The 19064-nt window shown below is 35.5% G+C and overlaps 1 protein-coding gene and 1 long non-coding RNA gene across 5 annotated transcripts in view; one reads left to right on the plus strand and one right to left on the minus strand.

Annotated features, from left to right (window-relative positions):
* The window catches only part of TRPC4 (transient receptor potential cation channel subfamily C member 4), a 163404-nt gene that overhangs the window by 113722 nt on the left and 30618 nt on the right, over positions 1-19064 (plus strand). For all 3 annotated transcript variants that reach the window (XM_057532913.1, XM_007193664.2, XM_057532914.1), the window contains one exon: positions 15465-15604. In XM_057532913.1, the coding sequence (XP_057388896.1) occupies positions 15465-15604 (140 nt within the window). The remainder of the gene's footprint in view (positions 1-15464; positions 15605-19064) is intronic.
* LOC103018088 (uncharacterized) overlaps positions 1-19064 on the minus strand; it is a 547177-nt gene that overhangs the window by 17712 nt on the left and 510401 nt on the right. The window lies entirely within an intron of this gene.

Here is a 19064-nt window from a genome sequence, read left to right on the forward strand (position 1 = left end):
ATCTGAAGTAAAGTGTGATCTTGGGAAGGTTTATATAGTCTGTAAATGTCTTTTTGAATAAAACAATTGTGACATAGCAATTGATATTAAATATAAAATTATCCTACCTGTATCCATTTAAATTAAATATCTCACAGTAGGAATCTGTTCTTTATTAAGTTTTCTTCATAGAAAATTTCTTGGGAACAATTCATAAGGAAGATTTTGGAAGTCAAATTTCCCATTGTGTGTAACTTATATTGAACGTCTAAAAATCCTGGTGTCCCAAGTGAAACACAGAACATTTCACTTTGAAAAATGGTATAGATATAATGCAGCATAAGTAGATATAATATTTCTAGTCTTTTCTTTATGCAGTCAATGAAAATATGTAGGGTACTTTCTATGGATTAAGGGCAGTAGAGGGCAATAGTGAAACAAAAATTAAAGAAAGAAGAAAGAAAGAAAAAAGAAGAAAGAAAGAAAGAAAGAAAGAAAGAAAGAAAAAGAAAGAAAGAAAGAAAGAAAGAAAGAAAGAAAAAGAAAGAAGGAAAGAAAGAAAGAAAAAGAAAGAAAGGAAGGAAGGAAGGAAAGGAAAAGAAAGAAAAGAAAAGATCTCTTCTCCTTATGAAGGTTAAATTTTACTGGAAGAAATGGATAATAAACAAACAATGAGATATGTGATATAATATCAGAAATGGTAAATAATATGAAAGTTAGAGGCTCCAAACTTTGAATAATTCATACAAGTAAAACAGTCATTGGCTGCCTCCTACATGCAAAACTTGTAACATAATTTTCCATGAAAATTGGCTAGAAGAAACCATATCCAAATCTCAGCTGAATGGTTAAATAAGGTATAAATTTAATTATGAGAACTACAGTTCCAGCCAAAAGAAGTAGCTGCTAAAGGCAACCTTTTCTGAAGATATCCTGCTGCAGCGAGTTCATTTATATGGGAATTTTTAGGATGAAAAGAGATGTTCTAGAATTAAAAAAATACCCATGAATGATCATCTTGCTTAAATAACAGAGCATGAGAAAAAGAATGTTTCTATATCAAATAGATCTGTCAAAACAGATTATTCATCAAGCCTGGTGAATTCTGAGTGCCTCATATCTAAGACTGAGTTCTAAGTGCTTTGCTAGAGTCATGATTATAAGGGGTATTCTCCATGTTATTTGGCTGTAGAAGAAAACTGGATTTGAATACATGTCCAAGTTCTACCACTGAGAGGCTATTAAATTATGGATGGACACAATCTCTCAGGATATTCTGTGTTTTCATCAATAAGATGAAAGATTCAGAGTGATAACTTCTTCAGTCCCACTGTGTCCTATTATCCTGTCCTGGGGACCTATCATTATTGGCGCAGAGAAAATTGATCTTTTCGTTGGTGGGGAGAGGGGGTGGGTGGAGGGAAGAGGGCTAAAGACAACAGGGTAGGAATCCTTTAACCTCTTACCAGAAGTGTGATAGATGCAAAAAAAGCATGGTCTCATTTGATGACTATATTAATGAACCTTCTATATTGCCTCACTCAGTCCTGCTGTTTGGTAAAGTGAGTGACTGTACATTTCATGGTCCCTGCATTGTAAGGCTCTAGGCTTATAATAACAAGACTTCACGACTTATGGAGAAGAGTGTGGCTTGTGTTTCCCTCATCATGTTAATTTTCCCAGTGACTGAATGAAGCTGTGTGCATGGGTTTTTCTCAAGTCTTCTTGAACCGACTTAGGTTTTCAACTCATGTCACCTCTGTGAGCTGCTTGCTTTGTAAAGAAATATTTTTTCATTTTACTAAACTTCCTTTCCTTCCATTTTCAGATGTTTCCCAGACCTATGATACTGTAGCTTAAGGGAAATGATTACTTTGATACCTCTCATTTTGTTTATCCTGGCAAAAAGACTTTTGCTTTACTTGTTTTATATATTTATATCATAAATTTTCAACTTTTCTGAATAGAAAATTTTTCTAACTTTAAAGCTTATCCTCTCAAATCAATCCCTTTATCTGAAGAAGTATGGTTTTTGCTTGGGAATTTCCATGTTATATACTTTGCTGTGTTTCAACAATAAGAACTTATACAACATTACAGATCCAGATACCTTGTGATTTAGTACAGTGGAGAAAAATGTTTCTGTGTCATTTTCACTCTTTCCTGTTGAAGTTCAACATCTTTTTGACTATATAAATTGAAGTCTATTGAGTTTGATATCTTTAGAAGAGAATCTACAGTGGTCCTTATATCCTTTCGCTGTAGTGTCATTGATAAATTGTAGCTCATCTCCTGCAAAGCTTTTCAAATTATTTTTCCTTCAGACTGAAGGTTATCAACTCTTCTTTTCTCCCATCAAATAACCTCTAGAGATCTTCTTACCTATGTTTGCTGTCAGGATGAACTTTAGCATATAGCAAAGAAATTTAAAAGCCTGATACAGGGATAAAACTTATGATTCTGGCCGTCTTGAGAGATACAGTTTTAAGCAACAAAGAAAACTAATCACAGATAATTCCGTTAGAACTCTGTCAGTAGAAAGGTAGATTCTAGACAGACAGACACCAGTATATTTCTCAGATTGTCAAATTACTCATTTGAACTAGAGTAAAAAGTAAAACAACAGTTTCATCCTGCATGCATATGGCCTGATAACAGAGCTATGCTTTTCAATTGTTTAGAGAGAAAGTATCACCAGGAAGACTGTGATGGATTAAAAGAAGCCTGGGGTCAGTTTAGAGACATGGCTACTTCTATTTTCTGTTGTGTCATGACCCCAAGGCTCTTAATTTATTAAGGGTTTGATTTTAACAATATAATACTAAGGATATGAAATGAATATAATATTCATATGAGAAACTCATTTTTATATAGAATTTAAATGCAAACTAAATATAGCATGTTATATGTAGAATGCGTATTATGAGAATTCATCTAAATTACAGCAGAAGTTTTAACTCCAGTAGATGTCATTTGTTTCTGGAGATAATGTGGAGTAAAATGTGAAAAAAAATTTTTTTGAATGCTAATTTTTAAAGCCTTCCCAAAACTAGATTGGCTTTTTCCACAGAATCCATTATAACTCAACTGTAACAATCAAATTTGTGTCATAGCTTATTCTCCTGCAAAAAAAGAAAAGCGTGCATATATATGAAACATCCAGATGTAGACTTATGTTATCACTTAGCAAAAAGAATATGAAATTGATAACATTTTCCACAAAAGAATTAGAATGTTAATGAAAGCTATCGTATTAATAAAGCAGGAAATACCTTGTTCCCAATGAGAATACTGCCGAATGGCTGCCAAAGTGACTTGATATTATGTGTGTGCTTAAGAATATGCCATAATTACATAGCATATAAATCTGTGCATGCCGAGCATGATGAGAATGGTGAACTGAGGAAAAGATATATCAGAGGAAGAGATATGAGCTCTGTTAAAAATAGCTTCTAGTGAATTTCTAGGCATAAATTAAGAATTGCTCATAAGATCCAGATTCTATGTCTTTCCTGTAATACATACTTATTTAACAATTTTTCTGCAACAAAATTGGCCTCTCATTTTCATAATTTATTTTATATTTTTATCTTTTAAAGGGTTGATATTAACAAATCTGAAAATTTCAACAAGGCCTGCCAAATTGAAAATGGAAAATGAAAAATGGTGATCACGTTCACATCTAGATAAATACTCAGGAACAAACAATCCTATATATATTCTTTCTTTCCTATGACCATTTCTTCATCTTTTGTCTAATAGGCATTAAGATCACATGGCTTCAGGTACTCGTATTTTCAGCCTCACCCTTCAATTATCCATCTTCCCCCAAATTAAGAATTATAAGGAACAAGTCTATAGATTTCCCCACTCTCTCCCTTGGCAAGGTGTTCTAACCACCTCAGCAAACTAGCTGCAGACACATATGGACAACTCAAACACAGCTGCAGAACATCTGTTTATTAATTTAAAGAGATATTTTAATTTTCCAGAAAACCAGATAATCATTGCAGCATGACATAGAATTCTCATTTTCCTGTTTTTCTGTGAGGAAGAAATTTTAAAGTCATCTTTACCAAGACTTATCAAGACTAACACAGTAAAATCTCAAACAATAAAATATTCATATAGTTGTAAATTGTTCAGTGTGCACATACTATTGCTGACCAAATGACTTCTTTTTCTATTTTTTAATATTTTTTATTGGAGTATAGTTGATTTACAATGTTGTGTTAGTTTCAGGTGTACAGCAAAGTGAATCAGTTATACGTATACATATATCCACTCTTTTTTAGATTCTTTTCCCAGATAAGCCATTACAGAGTATTGACTTCTTTACTGGAGAGAAAATTAAGTCTTTTAGGTCATACATGCAATACAAATTTGGTTCACCAACAAGTGAAATCTACAGGCCTTGGGAGAATGTTTGACGACTGTGGTTCTGATGGTTCAAGGGAAGAGGAGAAAAGATAGGAAAAGAGGAGTGCATAGGAAATGAGGGAGGGTCAGAGTAAAAGATTGGAGGTAAGCTGGAAGTGGTTTCTGTTAGTTCAGAATAACAATAATAGTAATAGTAGTGATGGTGGTAATAACAATAGAAACTAAGAAAGTTGGCACTGTGCTAAGTGATTCAAATGTGTGTTCTTATTTGAACTTCATAGTCAACTCCACTTTACTCATAATAAATGATGTTAGTATCTCATTTAATAGAGAGGAAATAGGCTTAGAAAAGTGAGATCACTTTCCCAGGTTCAAGGAGCTAACAAATGGTAGATACTAGATTCAAACTCCAGTTAGTCTAACTCCAGAGCTAGAGACTTCATCCTCCATAAGTACTGCCCTTGGAGTGTGAGAAATGGAATTTAAAGGGGCAAAAACAGCCCAAGAACTCAAGTTTCCATACATTGACTTCTTTCCTATTTTCTCTGCCTCTGTTTACGAACTTAAGTCTTTACACAGGTCAAATTTGAGTGGACCACGTTTCTGATTTATTAAAGATGCAATGCTCTTTGAGATACACACTTGATATAATTTCCTATTGAATGTGATGTTTGTTAACAAAGCGAACTTATCGTTGCCATCAGCATCACATCAGCAGGACCCTCCATCTTCATCTCCACCACACGTCTCTGTTTTAAAACACATGCATTATAAGTGGTTCCCTAATACTGACAGAAGCAATTTCTATTCTAAGAAAGAAAGAATAAAGTCTTTTGCCGTGACCTTGAGATGCTTCCTTTTTAGTTTCCATGTTTACTTGCTAGGACCTAAAGCTAAATTTCCTTGCTTCCAGGGATATCATTAATTTTTAATCTTTCATTGGTGTGTATATGTATGTGTGTGTGTAGGGGGTCTTCAGGAAATATAAAGAGATAATTATATTTCTTTTGCACATAATTGTTTTAAAAATAGAAGTTTATAGTAGGTGGAAAGTGGTAATCTTCATAGTGAAAAATTAATAATCACTCATTCAAAAATATTTATTAACAACTACTGCCACTCATTGAAAAGGTGACTTGAGAAAAGACTTGAGGAATATTTATTCATTGTTTTTCCACCTACGTAAATATATAATGCCTTAGTTCTCATGGAAATTTTTAAATTAAACAGAAATCCTATAAAAAGTTTAATACTGCATTGACAGAAACATTTTACTTGATTTTTAAGTTACTACATTTATGTCGTAAGCAATCAGATGAGCTAGAATTCTAAGGTTCTACATTTTTTACATCTTAATCGAAAACTAGCATTGTATCGTTCCTTGGCACAGTTTCAAAACGTGTACTTCCTTAATTGTATATTACTAATATTTTTTCCTCTAAATGTTAAACTGATGCTATCAAAACTGTAGTAATTTAAGGGTTTTTAGATGTCTTCAAACTAAACATATTTGACTATGCACTGTCCCTTTAAGTCAGCGTTTCTTGAAGCGTGGTGTGCTGACTATAATCATAATCACTGTGAATTTTTTATGAAAAATTTAGATTTTGAATTCTCCCCTTGGTTCACTGATTCAGAAATTTCAGAGGTCTTTAAACACTAAAGATTAAGAAACAATTCTAGAAACCAAATTTTATGCAGGTTTCATATTTAGTTCTGATTTCAGCTTTATTGAGGAATTGAGACTCATTAGAATCTAAACATGAAATGGTTTAACCTTTTTCAATCACTCTTCCCAACCACCCTACACCAAATATCCTTTCCCTTCACTATCTGTCTAGTAGATATCATCAATTTCCTGAAATTTTGAGTTATTAAAAAGTAGTCCCAGTTCAGTCTAAAACACAAAGCTTACCATCAGTTTAAAGCTCTCTTCCCCACAAAGCCCTGACACATGTATCAAAGGACCCAGAAATATTCATTTTTTGCTCATCCTTCAACCCCAACACTGGAATGGAAGGAGGGACACAGACTTTTTCTGTTCTCCCCATTGCTTGGTTTCTGCAGGCAAGAAGGATGTCAGGAAAAGTTAAAAGTCTTCTTTACCTCTTTGGTACCCTGGTCACAGCTCTTCCCGTGTTGGTTGTCTGCATCTCTGGCTAATACTGAGTGGCCTATGTGACAGGTCTTGACCCTCTGACTCTCCTGATGGGTCCATGAGTGTTCTTTAGAGGGTCCTGTGTACCTGCACACTACCTAGTTCTCCGAATCCGAGTTTCAGCTCTGCCTGACATCTTCCAGTCTGGGAACTCTCATAACCAGCAGTTGGCCCCTTTATGGGTCCTGTGACCCTAGCAAGGGCAGGGGAACAAGATGGCTAAAGCCCGGCTTCTTCCTGTGATAAGCCCTCGCTCCCCCAAGAGATCACAGAACCTTGCTTCCTCAGATGGCAAGGGGTCAGGCTGCTGCCAGCTGCCCAGCTGAGACCCACTGTTTGTCTGTTTTCCCTGAAGTGCAAGCCAAGTGAGAGATGAGCAGGCCAAGTGCTTGGGAAGATGCCCCGGCAGGGGTTAAGAGCCAGCTTCTCCTTGCAGAAATCCCCCATCTTTCTGAAGCGTTTTTGTGGAGTCTCCTACACTTGACCTAGGGAGGTGGCAGTGCTGGTGAGGTCGCTAGCACCCGACCTGCAGTGCCCTGAGCTCACGGCTCTCTGGCCCCCTCTTCCCAGCATTCTCTCTGTATAACCCATGGGTTACAGTGTGGCAGGAGGTTGGTAGCAGATATGGTCCTCATCCCTCTTAGGAAGCCCCAGAGGGAAGGGCTACAGTTTTCTGTACGCTCTCTTCAGAAAGTGGATACTTGAGGCTCTTTACCTTTGTCTGGGTTTTAAGAATAACACTGAGACCATAGCAGCTGCCCCTTAACTTAGTGCCTCGTATGGGTCCGGCATAATGTGAGTCTCTACTGAGTAAAATAACTGCATTTAGATTTCTTTTTGAACAAAAGCAGAATTTTGACAAGAAACTGCCTTTTTGTTTCCTGACTTGGGGAGGGAAAGAAACCCCCCAGCGAAGAAGAGTTCTTTTTTGTTGCCTTTATCTTCATTGATTTGGTGCCACAGCGTGGATTTCAGTGTTCCGTCGAGGGACTTCCAAGGCCGGATCCCTCGACTAGCTCTGGGGCTGCTGTAAAAAGCCCTCAGAGGTGTCGTAGGTGAAAAGCTGACTTGCCCTTTGCTTGGGGTTATTTACTCTTCGTGTTAATACTGACAGCAAGAAAGGAGAGGCAAGAGGCCTGTGTGCAGAATTACACATTTCTCACATGAAATCGAGGCTGCTAAATGCAGCATCGGAGGTCTGCCTGCTCCATCTCCCCCCCACAGCCAGCTTCACATGCTGGGATATAACAGAATACTCAAATGGCCCTGGTGAAAACTGCTATGGGAAAGGTAGAAAAAAATAGTCAAAACTTCCAGGCATCCACAAATATTTTTAAAAGGAAGTTCTCTGACTCGTTTGCACTGAGATCTTTCCGTGGTTGGTCCCTGCAGTCTTACATCAATGCTTGTCATTAGACTTCCACCACCACGCTGAGAAATCATGTCATCTGTTTATAAACAGCAGAGAATAACTTTGAAATGTTCCCATTGTGGGAACAGCACAAACATTTTCTGACAGAAGCTCCCTCAAGCTTTGTTTGCTTCAGTCTTTTTTTAGTTACCATGAATAGTTTACTATCTGGATGCATTTTTCAGCCAGTTAATAGCACCTTCTAGTTTTTCTAAAGGCTTGTTTCTTCTAAAATTTCAGTGAATATTGCCAGAATAGAGGAAACTTGGTATTTCACTAAAGTGCGCATAACAAATAGAAATCAATGTCATTAAACAAGTGTGTGGTGATACAGGAAGTGATCCAAACAGCTATAGGACGTGATCCTACAATCTGGTGCTTTGAAAACAAAAGATCCCAAACCCCATTAGCCAACCAGCACTGACTGACAGTCTTATTTACAGTTCAGGTTAAAAAAACAGTGGGTTAAGTCCTCAATTTCATCAGGATCTCTGTTTTTTCCATACAGTTGTGCCTTTCCAAAGTCACAAGTAATATAATTTTTGTATAATTCAGAAAGTTAGATTTTAGGGATTTAGATTGACTCCAAAGGAACTGTAATATATCCAAATTGTGAGTTTTTGTTTTGACTCTTCTTCAGAAACCTTAGAGGTCATCTATTCAAGTGTCATGTCCTTGAACCTGTCTAATAGGAACAGAGTCTGCTCAGATATTAAGGAGCTCCAGGTTAAAATGGTGCTTTCTACTGAGCTCCTAACTGCTTCTTCGTAACTCCTTCCCCTCTAAAGCAGTTAGTTTTTGGTGTCTTTACTCTTTTACATAATTACCCACAAAATATTTGAAGTTCCGTATTTTCGTGACTGTTAATAATCTCATTTGGCTTTCCAGTTGGGTAGAAGCAAAAAAAGAGATACAATTTATCTATAAAGGGAAATAAAATATAAACCCTCTTGTTGGTTAGTAGGTATTTTTAAATACATTTCATTTTAAAATACATACAAAATTTGAAAACACCAGAATCACAAATTCATAAAGTTGGAATGACCTTTAGAGGTCCAATGGAACAGGTCTCCACTCATTGCTAGAATTTCTCTGGAATATGACTGATCAAAGACATTCCAGGCTCTAGATTGGAATCTTAACCCCAAAGGGTGATCCATTCCAGTTTTGGGACAACTTTGACAGAGAATCCCCCTTACATTGTGCAAGAAGTTTCCGTTCTATAACTTTCATATCATAGATCCAATTTCTGCTTTCTGGGGCAGATCAAAGCTGGTGTGTGCCCTCTGTGTGTACAGAACAGTTTTTAATCTCTCATGTCAGCTATTGTGATGACTGATTTTCATAGAATATTGATAATTCAAACAGGAAGAATCAGTGTCTGGCTTATTTATACCATTAAGGTAGAATTATACTTCTTGTATGATTCTATATATAGAATTCTGTGATAATCCAAACCTTTCTTTTTTTGAAGTGAGATAACTGAAACCTAGAAGGACGAGACTACTGGCTAAGATTACAAAGCTGATTACTAGTTGAGCTGAGCCTGGCACTTCACTCACCTGGCATTATCACTATGCCTTCTGATGAAAGTGAACTTGAATGCATTTGTTCAATCAACGATTGCAATGCTCACATCGCCTCATCTCTGGGAATTGGCAAAGTTTCAAGCAAAACAAAACAAATAAGCTCCATTGTGAAATCTCAGGAGTAAGAAAATATTGTCTAAGAGCACTGCCTAAGGAGACTGGTATCCTGTTCTGGTTTCTCCATTAACTGGCTTTAGTCACACGGCCTTTGGTGGCCTTAGATTTCTTATGTAGGTTGTGGTTGCGTGCTGGATTCTGAGACTGTACCCAGGCTCAGTAGGAAAAAGCACCACGAATGTGGGAGAGGAGAGTAGTTCCATGAGTACTGAGCATTTTTCCTCATTGGATAATATAAATTGTAAGTTTCCCACAAGCTATAAAATCAGTGCGTGTATCACATGTTATTCAGATCTTATATATTCCTTTCTTCAATAAGGAGTCAGTGATCATTATCACCTCCTCAAATATGCCCAATTTTATCTGAGTTCTCAAGAGAGATTTATTTATGAAAGAAACTTCAAAGGGGAAGCTGGATATAAACAACAAATCTAGAATAAAACTGTAGTCTACAGCAGACTTTAAAATGCACTCTATATTTAATTCAACTGAAATCAGTCCTCATCTGGGTTCTTAATTTAAATGTGACAAAATTTGAAAATAAAACTTTATTAATAATATTAAATAACTATTGCTAGTTCTCACTAAATAATTATGGACTAATATACTTTTATTTCTTCCAAAGTTTTATCGTGCAAATTTTCAAACACATCTATCAGCAATATATCACAATTGATACTTTATTATATTTCTTTATTTTTAATCTATCCCTATTTCCATTGTCCAACATCAATCTCTCATAATTTTTGCTGCCTTAACATTAAGTTGTACCACTACTTTTTAATTTTTTTTTTCTAGGGCACAGGTATATAAAATGTTGACAAACACATACAATCATATAGTACCACCACAATCAAGATATAGGACAAACCATGGCCCAGCAGGCCAAATCTGGCCCTTTGACAGTTTTTATAAATAGTTTCATTACAACAAAGCCACACTCATTCATTAATTGCAAAGCCTAAGTTATTTATTTTCTGGCCCTTTACAAAATAAGTATGATGGTAGTTTAGATTTTTATAGATGTCCTTTATCAAATCAAGACATTTTCCTTCTAGTCATACTTTGCTGAAAGTTTTTGTTGTGAATGAATGTTGAATTTGGTCAAATGAATTTATTGTATCTATTGAAAAGATTTCTTGCATTTAATGAAAAGATTTTTTTCCCCAAAAATCTGTTGATGTGACAAATTACATTGATTGATTCTTAAATTTTCAAACAATCTTGCATTTCTGGGAAAAATAGCATTTGGTCATGATTTATTGTTAAGTTTATATATTACTGTATTTAATTTGCTAATATTTGTTGAGGATTTTATGCATATTCAAAGGGTTATTAGTGGGTAGTTTTCTTTGTATTGTTTTTGTATGACTTTTTATCAGAATAATACATACTTTTCAAACATTTTTTCTTGTAATTTTGTAAGTGTTTGATTAGCACTGGCATTATTTTTTCCTTAAATGTTTGGTAGAATCACCAGGAAGGAAATGGACCTGAATTTTTCTTTGCTGGAAGGTTTTTAACTATGAATTCATTTTCTTTAATGAATATAGGACAATTCAGGTTATTCTATGTCCTCTTATGTGAGTTAGGAAGGTTATGTCTTTCAGGGAAAATGTCCAATTCATTTAAGTTGTGAAATTTATGAGTATCAAGTTCATTTTATCACTTATCCTTATGAAGTCTGTAAGATCTGTATTTATGCCCCTTCTTTCATTTCAGATATGGATCATTTATATCTTCTCTCTTTTTTTTCTTGACCATTCTAGCTAGAGTTTTATCAATTTTAGTGACCATTTCAGAGAACTAGATTCTGTTTTCATTGACTTTTCTCAAGTTTTATATTTTAAAATTTATTGATTTCTGCTTTAAAATTTTCTTTCTTCTGTTTGTTTTGGGTTTAATTTGCTCTTCTTTTCAGTGTCACAGCTGAAGCTGAGATCACTGATTTGAGACCTTTATTGTTTTCTAATTAAGCATTCTACTCTAAGTACTGTGTTAACTGCATCACAGAACTCTTAGTTGTATTTTCATTTGTAATCATTTCAAAATATTATCTAATTATTCTGTTAATTTCTCTTTGACCAAAAGTTATCAGAAGCATATTATTTAATTGCAAAATATTTGGGGATTTTGAGATACATTTTATAATTGATTTGTTGTTTACTATGTTGTCATGGTAAACATTTAAACATTTCAATGTGTATAAATATGTTGAAGTTATGTAGCCTATCTTAGTGAATGTTCCATGTGCACTTGAAAAACATGTCTTCTGCTATTTTCAGACTTTTGATAGTGCTGTTCAGAACTTCTATATTCTTACTAAACTTCTGCCTACTGATTCATTTACTTATAGAGAGGAATAGTAAAGTTTCTAACTAATTGTACCTTTCTCTATTTATATTTAAATTCTATGGCATCTTGCATTATCAGATTATTTTGTTAGCTGCATTCATATTTAGGACTGTTCTGTCTTCAGAGTGATTTGACCTTTTTATCCTTGTTATATCCCTGTACATACCCAGTAACACTTCTTCTGAAATATATCTAGTCTTACATTAATATAACCATCTAAGTTTTTTTCAATTAGTATTTCATGGTATCATTGTTATTCATTTATGTTTAACCTATCGATGAATTGTCATATAGTTATGTTTTGCATCTTTATTCTATGTGAACATCTCTGTCTTTTAGTGTGTTTAGACCTTACCTTTCATTCAATGTAATTTTTGATATTGACAGATTTAAAATCTACCCTATTGTTTTTCCTATTTGCCCCATGTATTGCTGTATTTTTCCCTTTTTTTTCTGCCTGTTCTTGGATCGTTTATTATAACTCCATGTTTATTTACATTTGTGGCTATTTATGCATTTAAAAATATTTTGAGAGAAAGCCCTAGGATTTACAACATAAAATTTAATTTATCACAGTCTAACTTCAAATAATATTTTGCTTTACATGTGTATAAGAACCTTATGATAGTATGTCTCTAATTCCTCTTTCTCATCTTCTGTGCTAATGTTGTCATATGTTTTACCTTTACATATGTTATACATGTTATAAACCACAATACATTTTTGCTATATGCTATTTTTGCTTTATGCAGTCAGTGATCTGTTAGAGCAATTTGAAATAAGAAAAAAATATTTTATATTTATTTTCATTTTAACAGTTCCTGAATAGAGATTTTTATTTATTTTTGTAAACCTAAATTTCTGTTTAATATCATATATGTTCTGCCTAAAAAATATCCCTTTAGCATTTCTTGTAGCATGGGTCTCTGTCTGAATTTTTGATTGTCTGAAAAAAGTTTTTCATTACCCTTCATTTATTAGAGATATTTGTGCTGTGTATAGAATTCTGGATTGATTTTTTTTTCTTTTCAGCACTTTAATGATGTCAGTCTGTCCTGCGTGGTTTCAGATAATCAGTTTGATACCAGTCCTATATTTCTTCCTTTGTATGCAACGTGTCTTTTATTTCCACCCACCCCCTCCCTGTGATGCCTTCAATAATTTTTCTTTTATCTTTTTTTGAACAGTTTGAGTATGATGTAACATGGTGCTCATGTGCTTGTATGCGTGTATTTTGTGAGGGTATTTATTCTGCCTATGCAGAAGGCTAGACAGAAGTGTATAGCATTTATGCTTGAAAATGGACATATCTCTTCTGCTAGAACATTAGTGCAGGAATTTGAGGCAATATAATCAGGAGCTGAGCTGGGTTTGGGTTTCATTGTTGCTACAATCAGTTTCAGCCTACCATACACTTCTGCTTAGAGTGGTGTTATGGGCTGCAAGTCTTTGTCCCCCCCAAAAGTCACACACTGAAATCTTAACTCACAATGTGATGGTTTTTGGAGGTGGAGCCTTTGGGAGGCAATTGGGTCATGAGTGTGGAGCCCTCACGAATGGGATTAGTGCTCTTATAAGAACAGACCAAAGAGCTAGCTCGCTTTCTTTCTGCCAAGTGAGGATCCAAAGAGAGGTCAGCAGTCTGCAACATGAAAGAGGGCCCTCACCAGAGGCTGACCCTGATACCCTGATCTTAGACTTGTAGCCTCCAGATCTATGAAAAGTAAATTTCTGTTGTTTATAACAACTCATCTATGATGCTTTGTTATAGCAGCCTGAACAGACTAAGACAAGTGGGGAAGAGGATTATTATCAGAATTCCTGCTCCACCCACAGCTTTTGGCCTTCCTTGAGCACCTCTGCCTCTGAGGGACTTTCTATCCATATGTTTGCCACTCCTCCAGTGGTTGTCAGCTTCTGCTTCTTACTCAGTGTTTGTCAGCCTGGTGATGTGAGGCAGGAAGGTTGTCTGTTGTCCAGGTCTAGGGTCAGACTTAGGTAAAACTACACCTGGGCATCAGGGGTGGAGCTTCTCAATGATCCAAATCTTCCTTCTCAAGGCAGTAAAACTGTGCAGGTCATGTGCCAAAGAGAGTTTCCTGACCTTCCTCCTGTGGTAGGAAGCCTCTAAGGATATTAGTATAAACTCTAGGCCCTGGAGTGTTTTCTGCTTCTCCCATAGGGCTAACATGTTCTGCTTCGTAGGGGAGAGGAGCTTGGGTAGGGCTTTGTGCCTTCCCCCCAGAACCAGCCTCTTGAGCAGTGGTGAGGTCTATGGAGATGAGCTTACTAGTGAGTGGACGCCCTGCTGTGTCTGTGTCCCAGGTGTTCTGTCCTCTCACACTAGCTCACACTCAGCCTTTAGAAGTTTGTTTAAGAAGGTTTTCTGAAATTGTCCTTCTCTCTTGTATGATGCCAGTGTGTCTTACCCTGCACTCTGCCGCAGGGGAGCTAATGCTCACCTCGTCACTCTCTTTACAGGAACCTGTTTGTCTTTGAGGTATAGGCTCCTTGGTTTCTCACCTCTCTGATGGATTCATGAAAAGTCATAATTCTATAGTTATATGACTTTTTCTTGCTTTTAGTGTAGGACAGATATGAAACTCTGTGCTACCCACATTCGATGTTTCAAACTGTCATTACCTTAAAAGTCTTGTTGTTTTCTTGCTTTAATATAGCTTTAAAATCATATTTATCCTTTTAATATTTCCTGATTCTAGATATTTTGATATCTTTCTTTCTCATCATTAGGCTGTAAAAATAGATTTATAAAAATTTAATGAGATTATGGAAATAGAATAATGATATACAGTGATATTTTATAAGTGCTTTCTAATATTTGAAAATAAAATATTTCCTATTAAAAACATGACCATAATAAAGGAAAGTGATTTTTGTTTTCTCTGGATATAGCTTTAAAGCTACTGCTAGATATAAGGTCTTTTATTGAAGTATGAATGTTATAATCGTCTTCTGTCCAGAACTGAAATCAGATCTCTGAAGGTGTTAATTGCTTACAAAAACAACACAAAGTACCCTGCTTAAAGGAATTAAGCCAGTTATGTTCACTAGATACACTGTTTTTTCATAAATCTTTGAGTCATTTTGATTTGGGAGGAAAAATATCTTCAAGTATCTGTTTACAAATAAACGTTATGATATTTTTCAGAGAAAGATATATAGGTATAGAGGAATTATAGTTTGATTCAAAATTGCACAACCTTATCAATTCATCAAATGGATAAAAGAAAGTGAAGCTGCCCCAAGAGAATTCTCTACAAATTAGCTAAATGTCCTGAAAGTTTTAAAATCTGACTGGGACTCAATTATTACTACCTATAAAAATAGGTGTTGCATTTAGAGTAACTATGTAGTCTCTTGAAGCTCCAAGATTCTCTATTTCCTAATTATGGATCTCTGTTTTTAGTGATTTGATTGAAAAATCACACTTATGTGAATCTTTCTATAATTGCAGGTTTTATATGGGGAGAAATTAAACAAATGTGGGATGGTGGACTTCAAGATTACATCCACGATTGGTGGAATCTAATGGATTTTGTGATGAACTCCTTATATCTAGCAACAATCTCCTTGAAAATCGTTGCATTTGTAAAGGTAACTATTGTTTATGTTATTGGTAAAGCATAAGTTCTGATAAGTATCGATGCACCTTTCACTGCTATTATTTTTATTAATAATGTTACCTAGAGCATTATCTGTATGTGAAATTCATCATCTCATGACTTTATTGAGAGATAGGAATAAAAGACATAGATAATACACAGTTTATAGTCATAAAACAAATTTTAATAGATTTCTAAATAGAAGTTGTCACCCAATTTTCTTGCATCTAAATTGAATGATGCCTCAAAATGATTCACAATAGCTGCTCTCATTTCTAATCCTTTCCATTTCTAATGAAATTCTACCTCAAACACTGTTCAAATTTCGGCAACCAAAATCTATTTTTATCAGTTACAACTAACCGATGAAATTACATAGACAGATCAAAATATTACTCTTTCAAAGCATTGAAATTATTATTTCAGTTTAAACTAATATAGTTTGATATAATTAGAGCAGAATATAATTTTTTTCTTCTCACCCCATTCAATATGACAGTGCTGAAATCTCACACACCCATTACTCCCCCGCATTTCTTACAACATCAATCTTATCCCAAACCACATAATTTACATAAAATGTTTTTGTTCTGCAATGACAATTGGGATTATTTTGTACTTTGGGGGATGTTTTTCAAACCAAAGTATTATATTATTGCCTCCTCCTTCCTGCCTTTCTTTTTCCCTCTTTCCTTTTCCTTTTTAAAAAAATTTGTGTCAAAATGATGAGTGAATTAGTAAAAAATAGACAGTGTTTAATTGAGCTGTACATGAATAATTCATGCCCTCTAATGAGCTGAGCTAGGAAATGCTAACATGTAAGTGAACTCTTATTCATTTAGTCTTGTCCTAAGTCGGCTCCTGCAATTTTCAGCTATAACAGGGTCAAAATTGCCCAAAGTTGTTTCCTGAATTGTTCAATTAAAATGTTTCCAACGCTCATATAAACATTAAGAAAAAGCATTTTCTACCACTTCCATGGAAAGCAAGCTGTGTTTTAATAATAGAAACATGATTTGATAATTTTTCCTATCTGCATTAAGGTGAATGGCCTTGAGACCTTCTGAAGATGACAGAAGGTATTGTGTTAACCAAGGAGGTTTTGCATCTGTGTAGGAGATGGACATCTGTTTTGAAGTGAATATCCTTCCAATTCTTCTTTCTTCTGTAACGATCTTTAAGTATATCTATAAAGTTGGTTTGGACATCTCTCTACTAAAAAGTAATACATCTGTTTTTTGTGGTCCTGTGCACTTATAAAATTCTGATATTACATGACTATAGCAGTTCTTCTCAAATTTTCAGGTGCTAAGAATCACTTGGAAAGCATGCTAAAACAGATTCCTTTTCTCCATTCCCAGGAATCAGGAGTATTAAGGAGGGGCCTAAATTTGCATTTCTTGCAAATTCATTAGGTGATATTGATGTAACTGGTCTAAGGAAGACACTTTGAATAGGCCTGGACTGTAAAATCCTATTCAGCAGCTCAGAGAAGCATGGGATTGATGCCAAAAGGATCCTCTCTCATACAATATTTATACTAAGAAACATAATATTTTTACAGGTCTTATTTATATGGTGTTTACTTATAAAACATATATTTTATATATATATGTGTATATATATAACCTCTGGTATATACTGGGTACAGTTACATGAATTAATGGATACTTGTGGGTTTTTGGCCTAATGGTTTAAATACTGGATTTGAATTTTCTTAAAATGTTGTAAATTTTTCACCTGCATTGTTCTTTATACTATACGAAGGGAAAATTTATGTTATAAATTCAACTCACCCACCCCAAGTGATGAAGAAGAAAGGAAAGAGGGGAGGAAAAGGGAGATAGAAAAGTAGACAGAAATTACCTCTGATGACAATGATGTAAATACTATGGACTCTTCGGGAAATACATAGTTTGTTTATGTGCTTTGGCCATAGGAGTTCAGTTAGGATTGTAAATATAGATGATGAAATGTTCTTTCTGAATGATTAGTTTGTGTGACCAAAACTTGAGTTGCGTGGGTAGTATTTGAATGGCTGTACTTTATTTTTTTTTTAAATAAAGTTATTTATGTATTTATTTATTTTTTTTGGCTGTGTTGGGTCTTCCTTGTGGTGTGTGGGCTTTCTCTAGTTGTGGTGGCCTGTCTTGTTGCGGAGCATGGGCTCTAGGCGCGTGGGCTTCAGTAGTTGTGGCTCACAGGCTCTAGAGCGCAGGCTCAGTAGTTGTGGCACACGGGCTTAGTTGCTCTGGGGCATGTGGGATCTTCCTGGACCAGGCCTCGAACCCGTGTCCCCTGCATTGGCAGGCGGATTCTTAACCACTGCGCCACCAGGGAAGTCCTGAATGGCTGCACTTTAGACTTGGGTTTCCTGGGCTCAGTTTTCTTTTATCACTTACTAGTTATGTGAACTTGGGTCTGTTTCTTCAACTCTCTGTGCCTCACCTATAAAATAAGGAGAATAACAATTTCTGCCTTATGTGGTTAGTATGAGAAGTAAATGAGTGCATACATTTAAAGTGCTGGTTACAGAGTAAACATGCATGATTAGTTTTTCTCCTTTCTCTTCTACTGCTGTTTCCTCCTTCTTCATATATTATTGGTCCACTGGACTTGCCTTTTGTAATGTCTTTATTGTGTCCTTTCATTTGCTTTTTTTTTTTTTTAGTTGAAAAGGAGTCTAGCTCTGGATTAGGACTGCCTTTACCACTTGCAACCTGTCTGATTTGGGGCAAGTTATTTAATGTGGGCCTCAACTGTATCATCTGTTAAATGATGATAATAGTCAAAAGAGCACTTACTTTGGGAGTCTGTGATGTCATGCTGATTTGCCGATTCACCCTTCTTCATCTTCTTTTGTTCTATCATTCAATTTTTATGCTAATTTTTAATAACTTACAACTTGCTATTTGAGGAAAAGGTGCTTTATTTGTGTACAAAAATAGACTGCTATAAACAAGGCAAACAGTCATTGTGTGAATCAAGCAATAAGAATTTATGGGGTCACGCTAAGAAATCAGCTTTCCATCTGTTTGCTGAGAATGCAGAGATGCCTGAGATATAGCCCCTGCCTCCAAGCAGTTCAGTAAGGAAAGAGAAATGCACATGAAGACCTTACAGTGTGATAAAGTCTACAACAGGGGCCATGCTGGCGTCAAGGAAGGAACGAAATTTTGCTGCCAGTGTCCTGAAACTATTTAGAGGACAGAGTGAGTGGGCATCTATCGTGTCCATGAGCATGCATGAGCATTCCAGGGAGAAGAGACAAAACGTGCAAAAGTCTGAGAGGGTAAAGGAGGTCAGATCTCAGAGGGATGATCCAGGGAGATGGGGGCGGGAAGAGCATGGGAAGAACTTTCCAAATCGTGCTATAGAATTTGGACCCTATAAATAAAGAGGAACCATTAATGAGGTTTAAAAAACAGAGGATGAGTCAAATGATGATGAAT

This window comes from Balaenoptera acutorostrata, chromosome 18, assembly GCF_949987535.1.
Source record: "Balaenoptera acutorostrata chromosome 18, mBalAcu1.1, whole genome shotgun sequence".
NCBI classification, from domain to species: Eukaryota; Metazoa; Chordata; class Mammalia; order Artiodactyla; family Balaenopteridae; genus Balaenoptera; species Balaenoptera acutorostrata.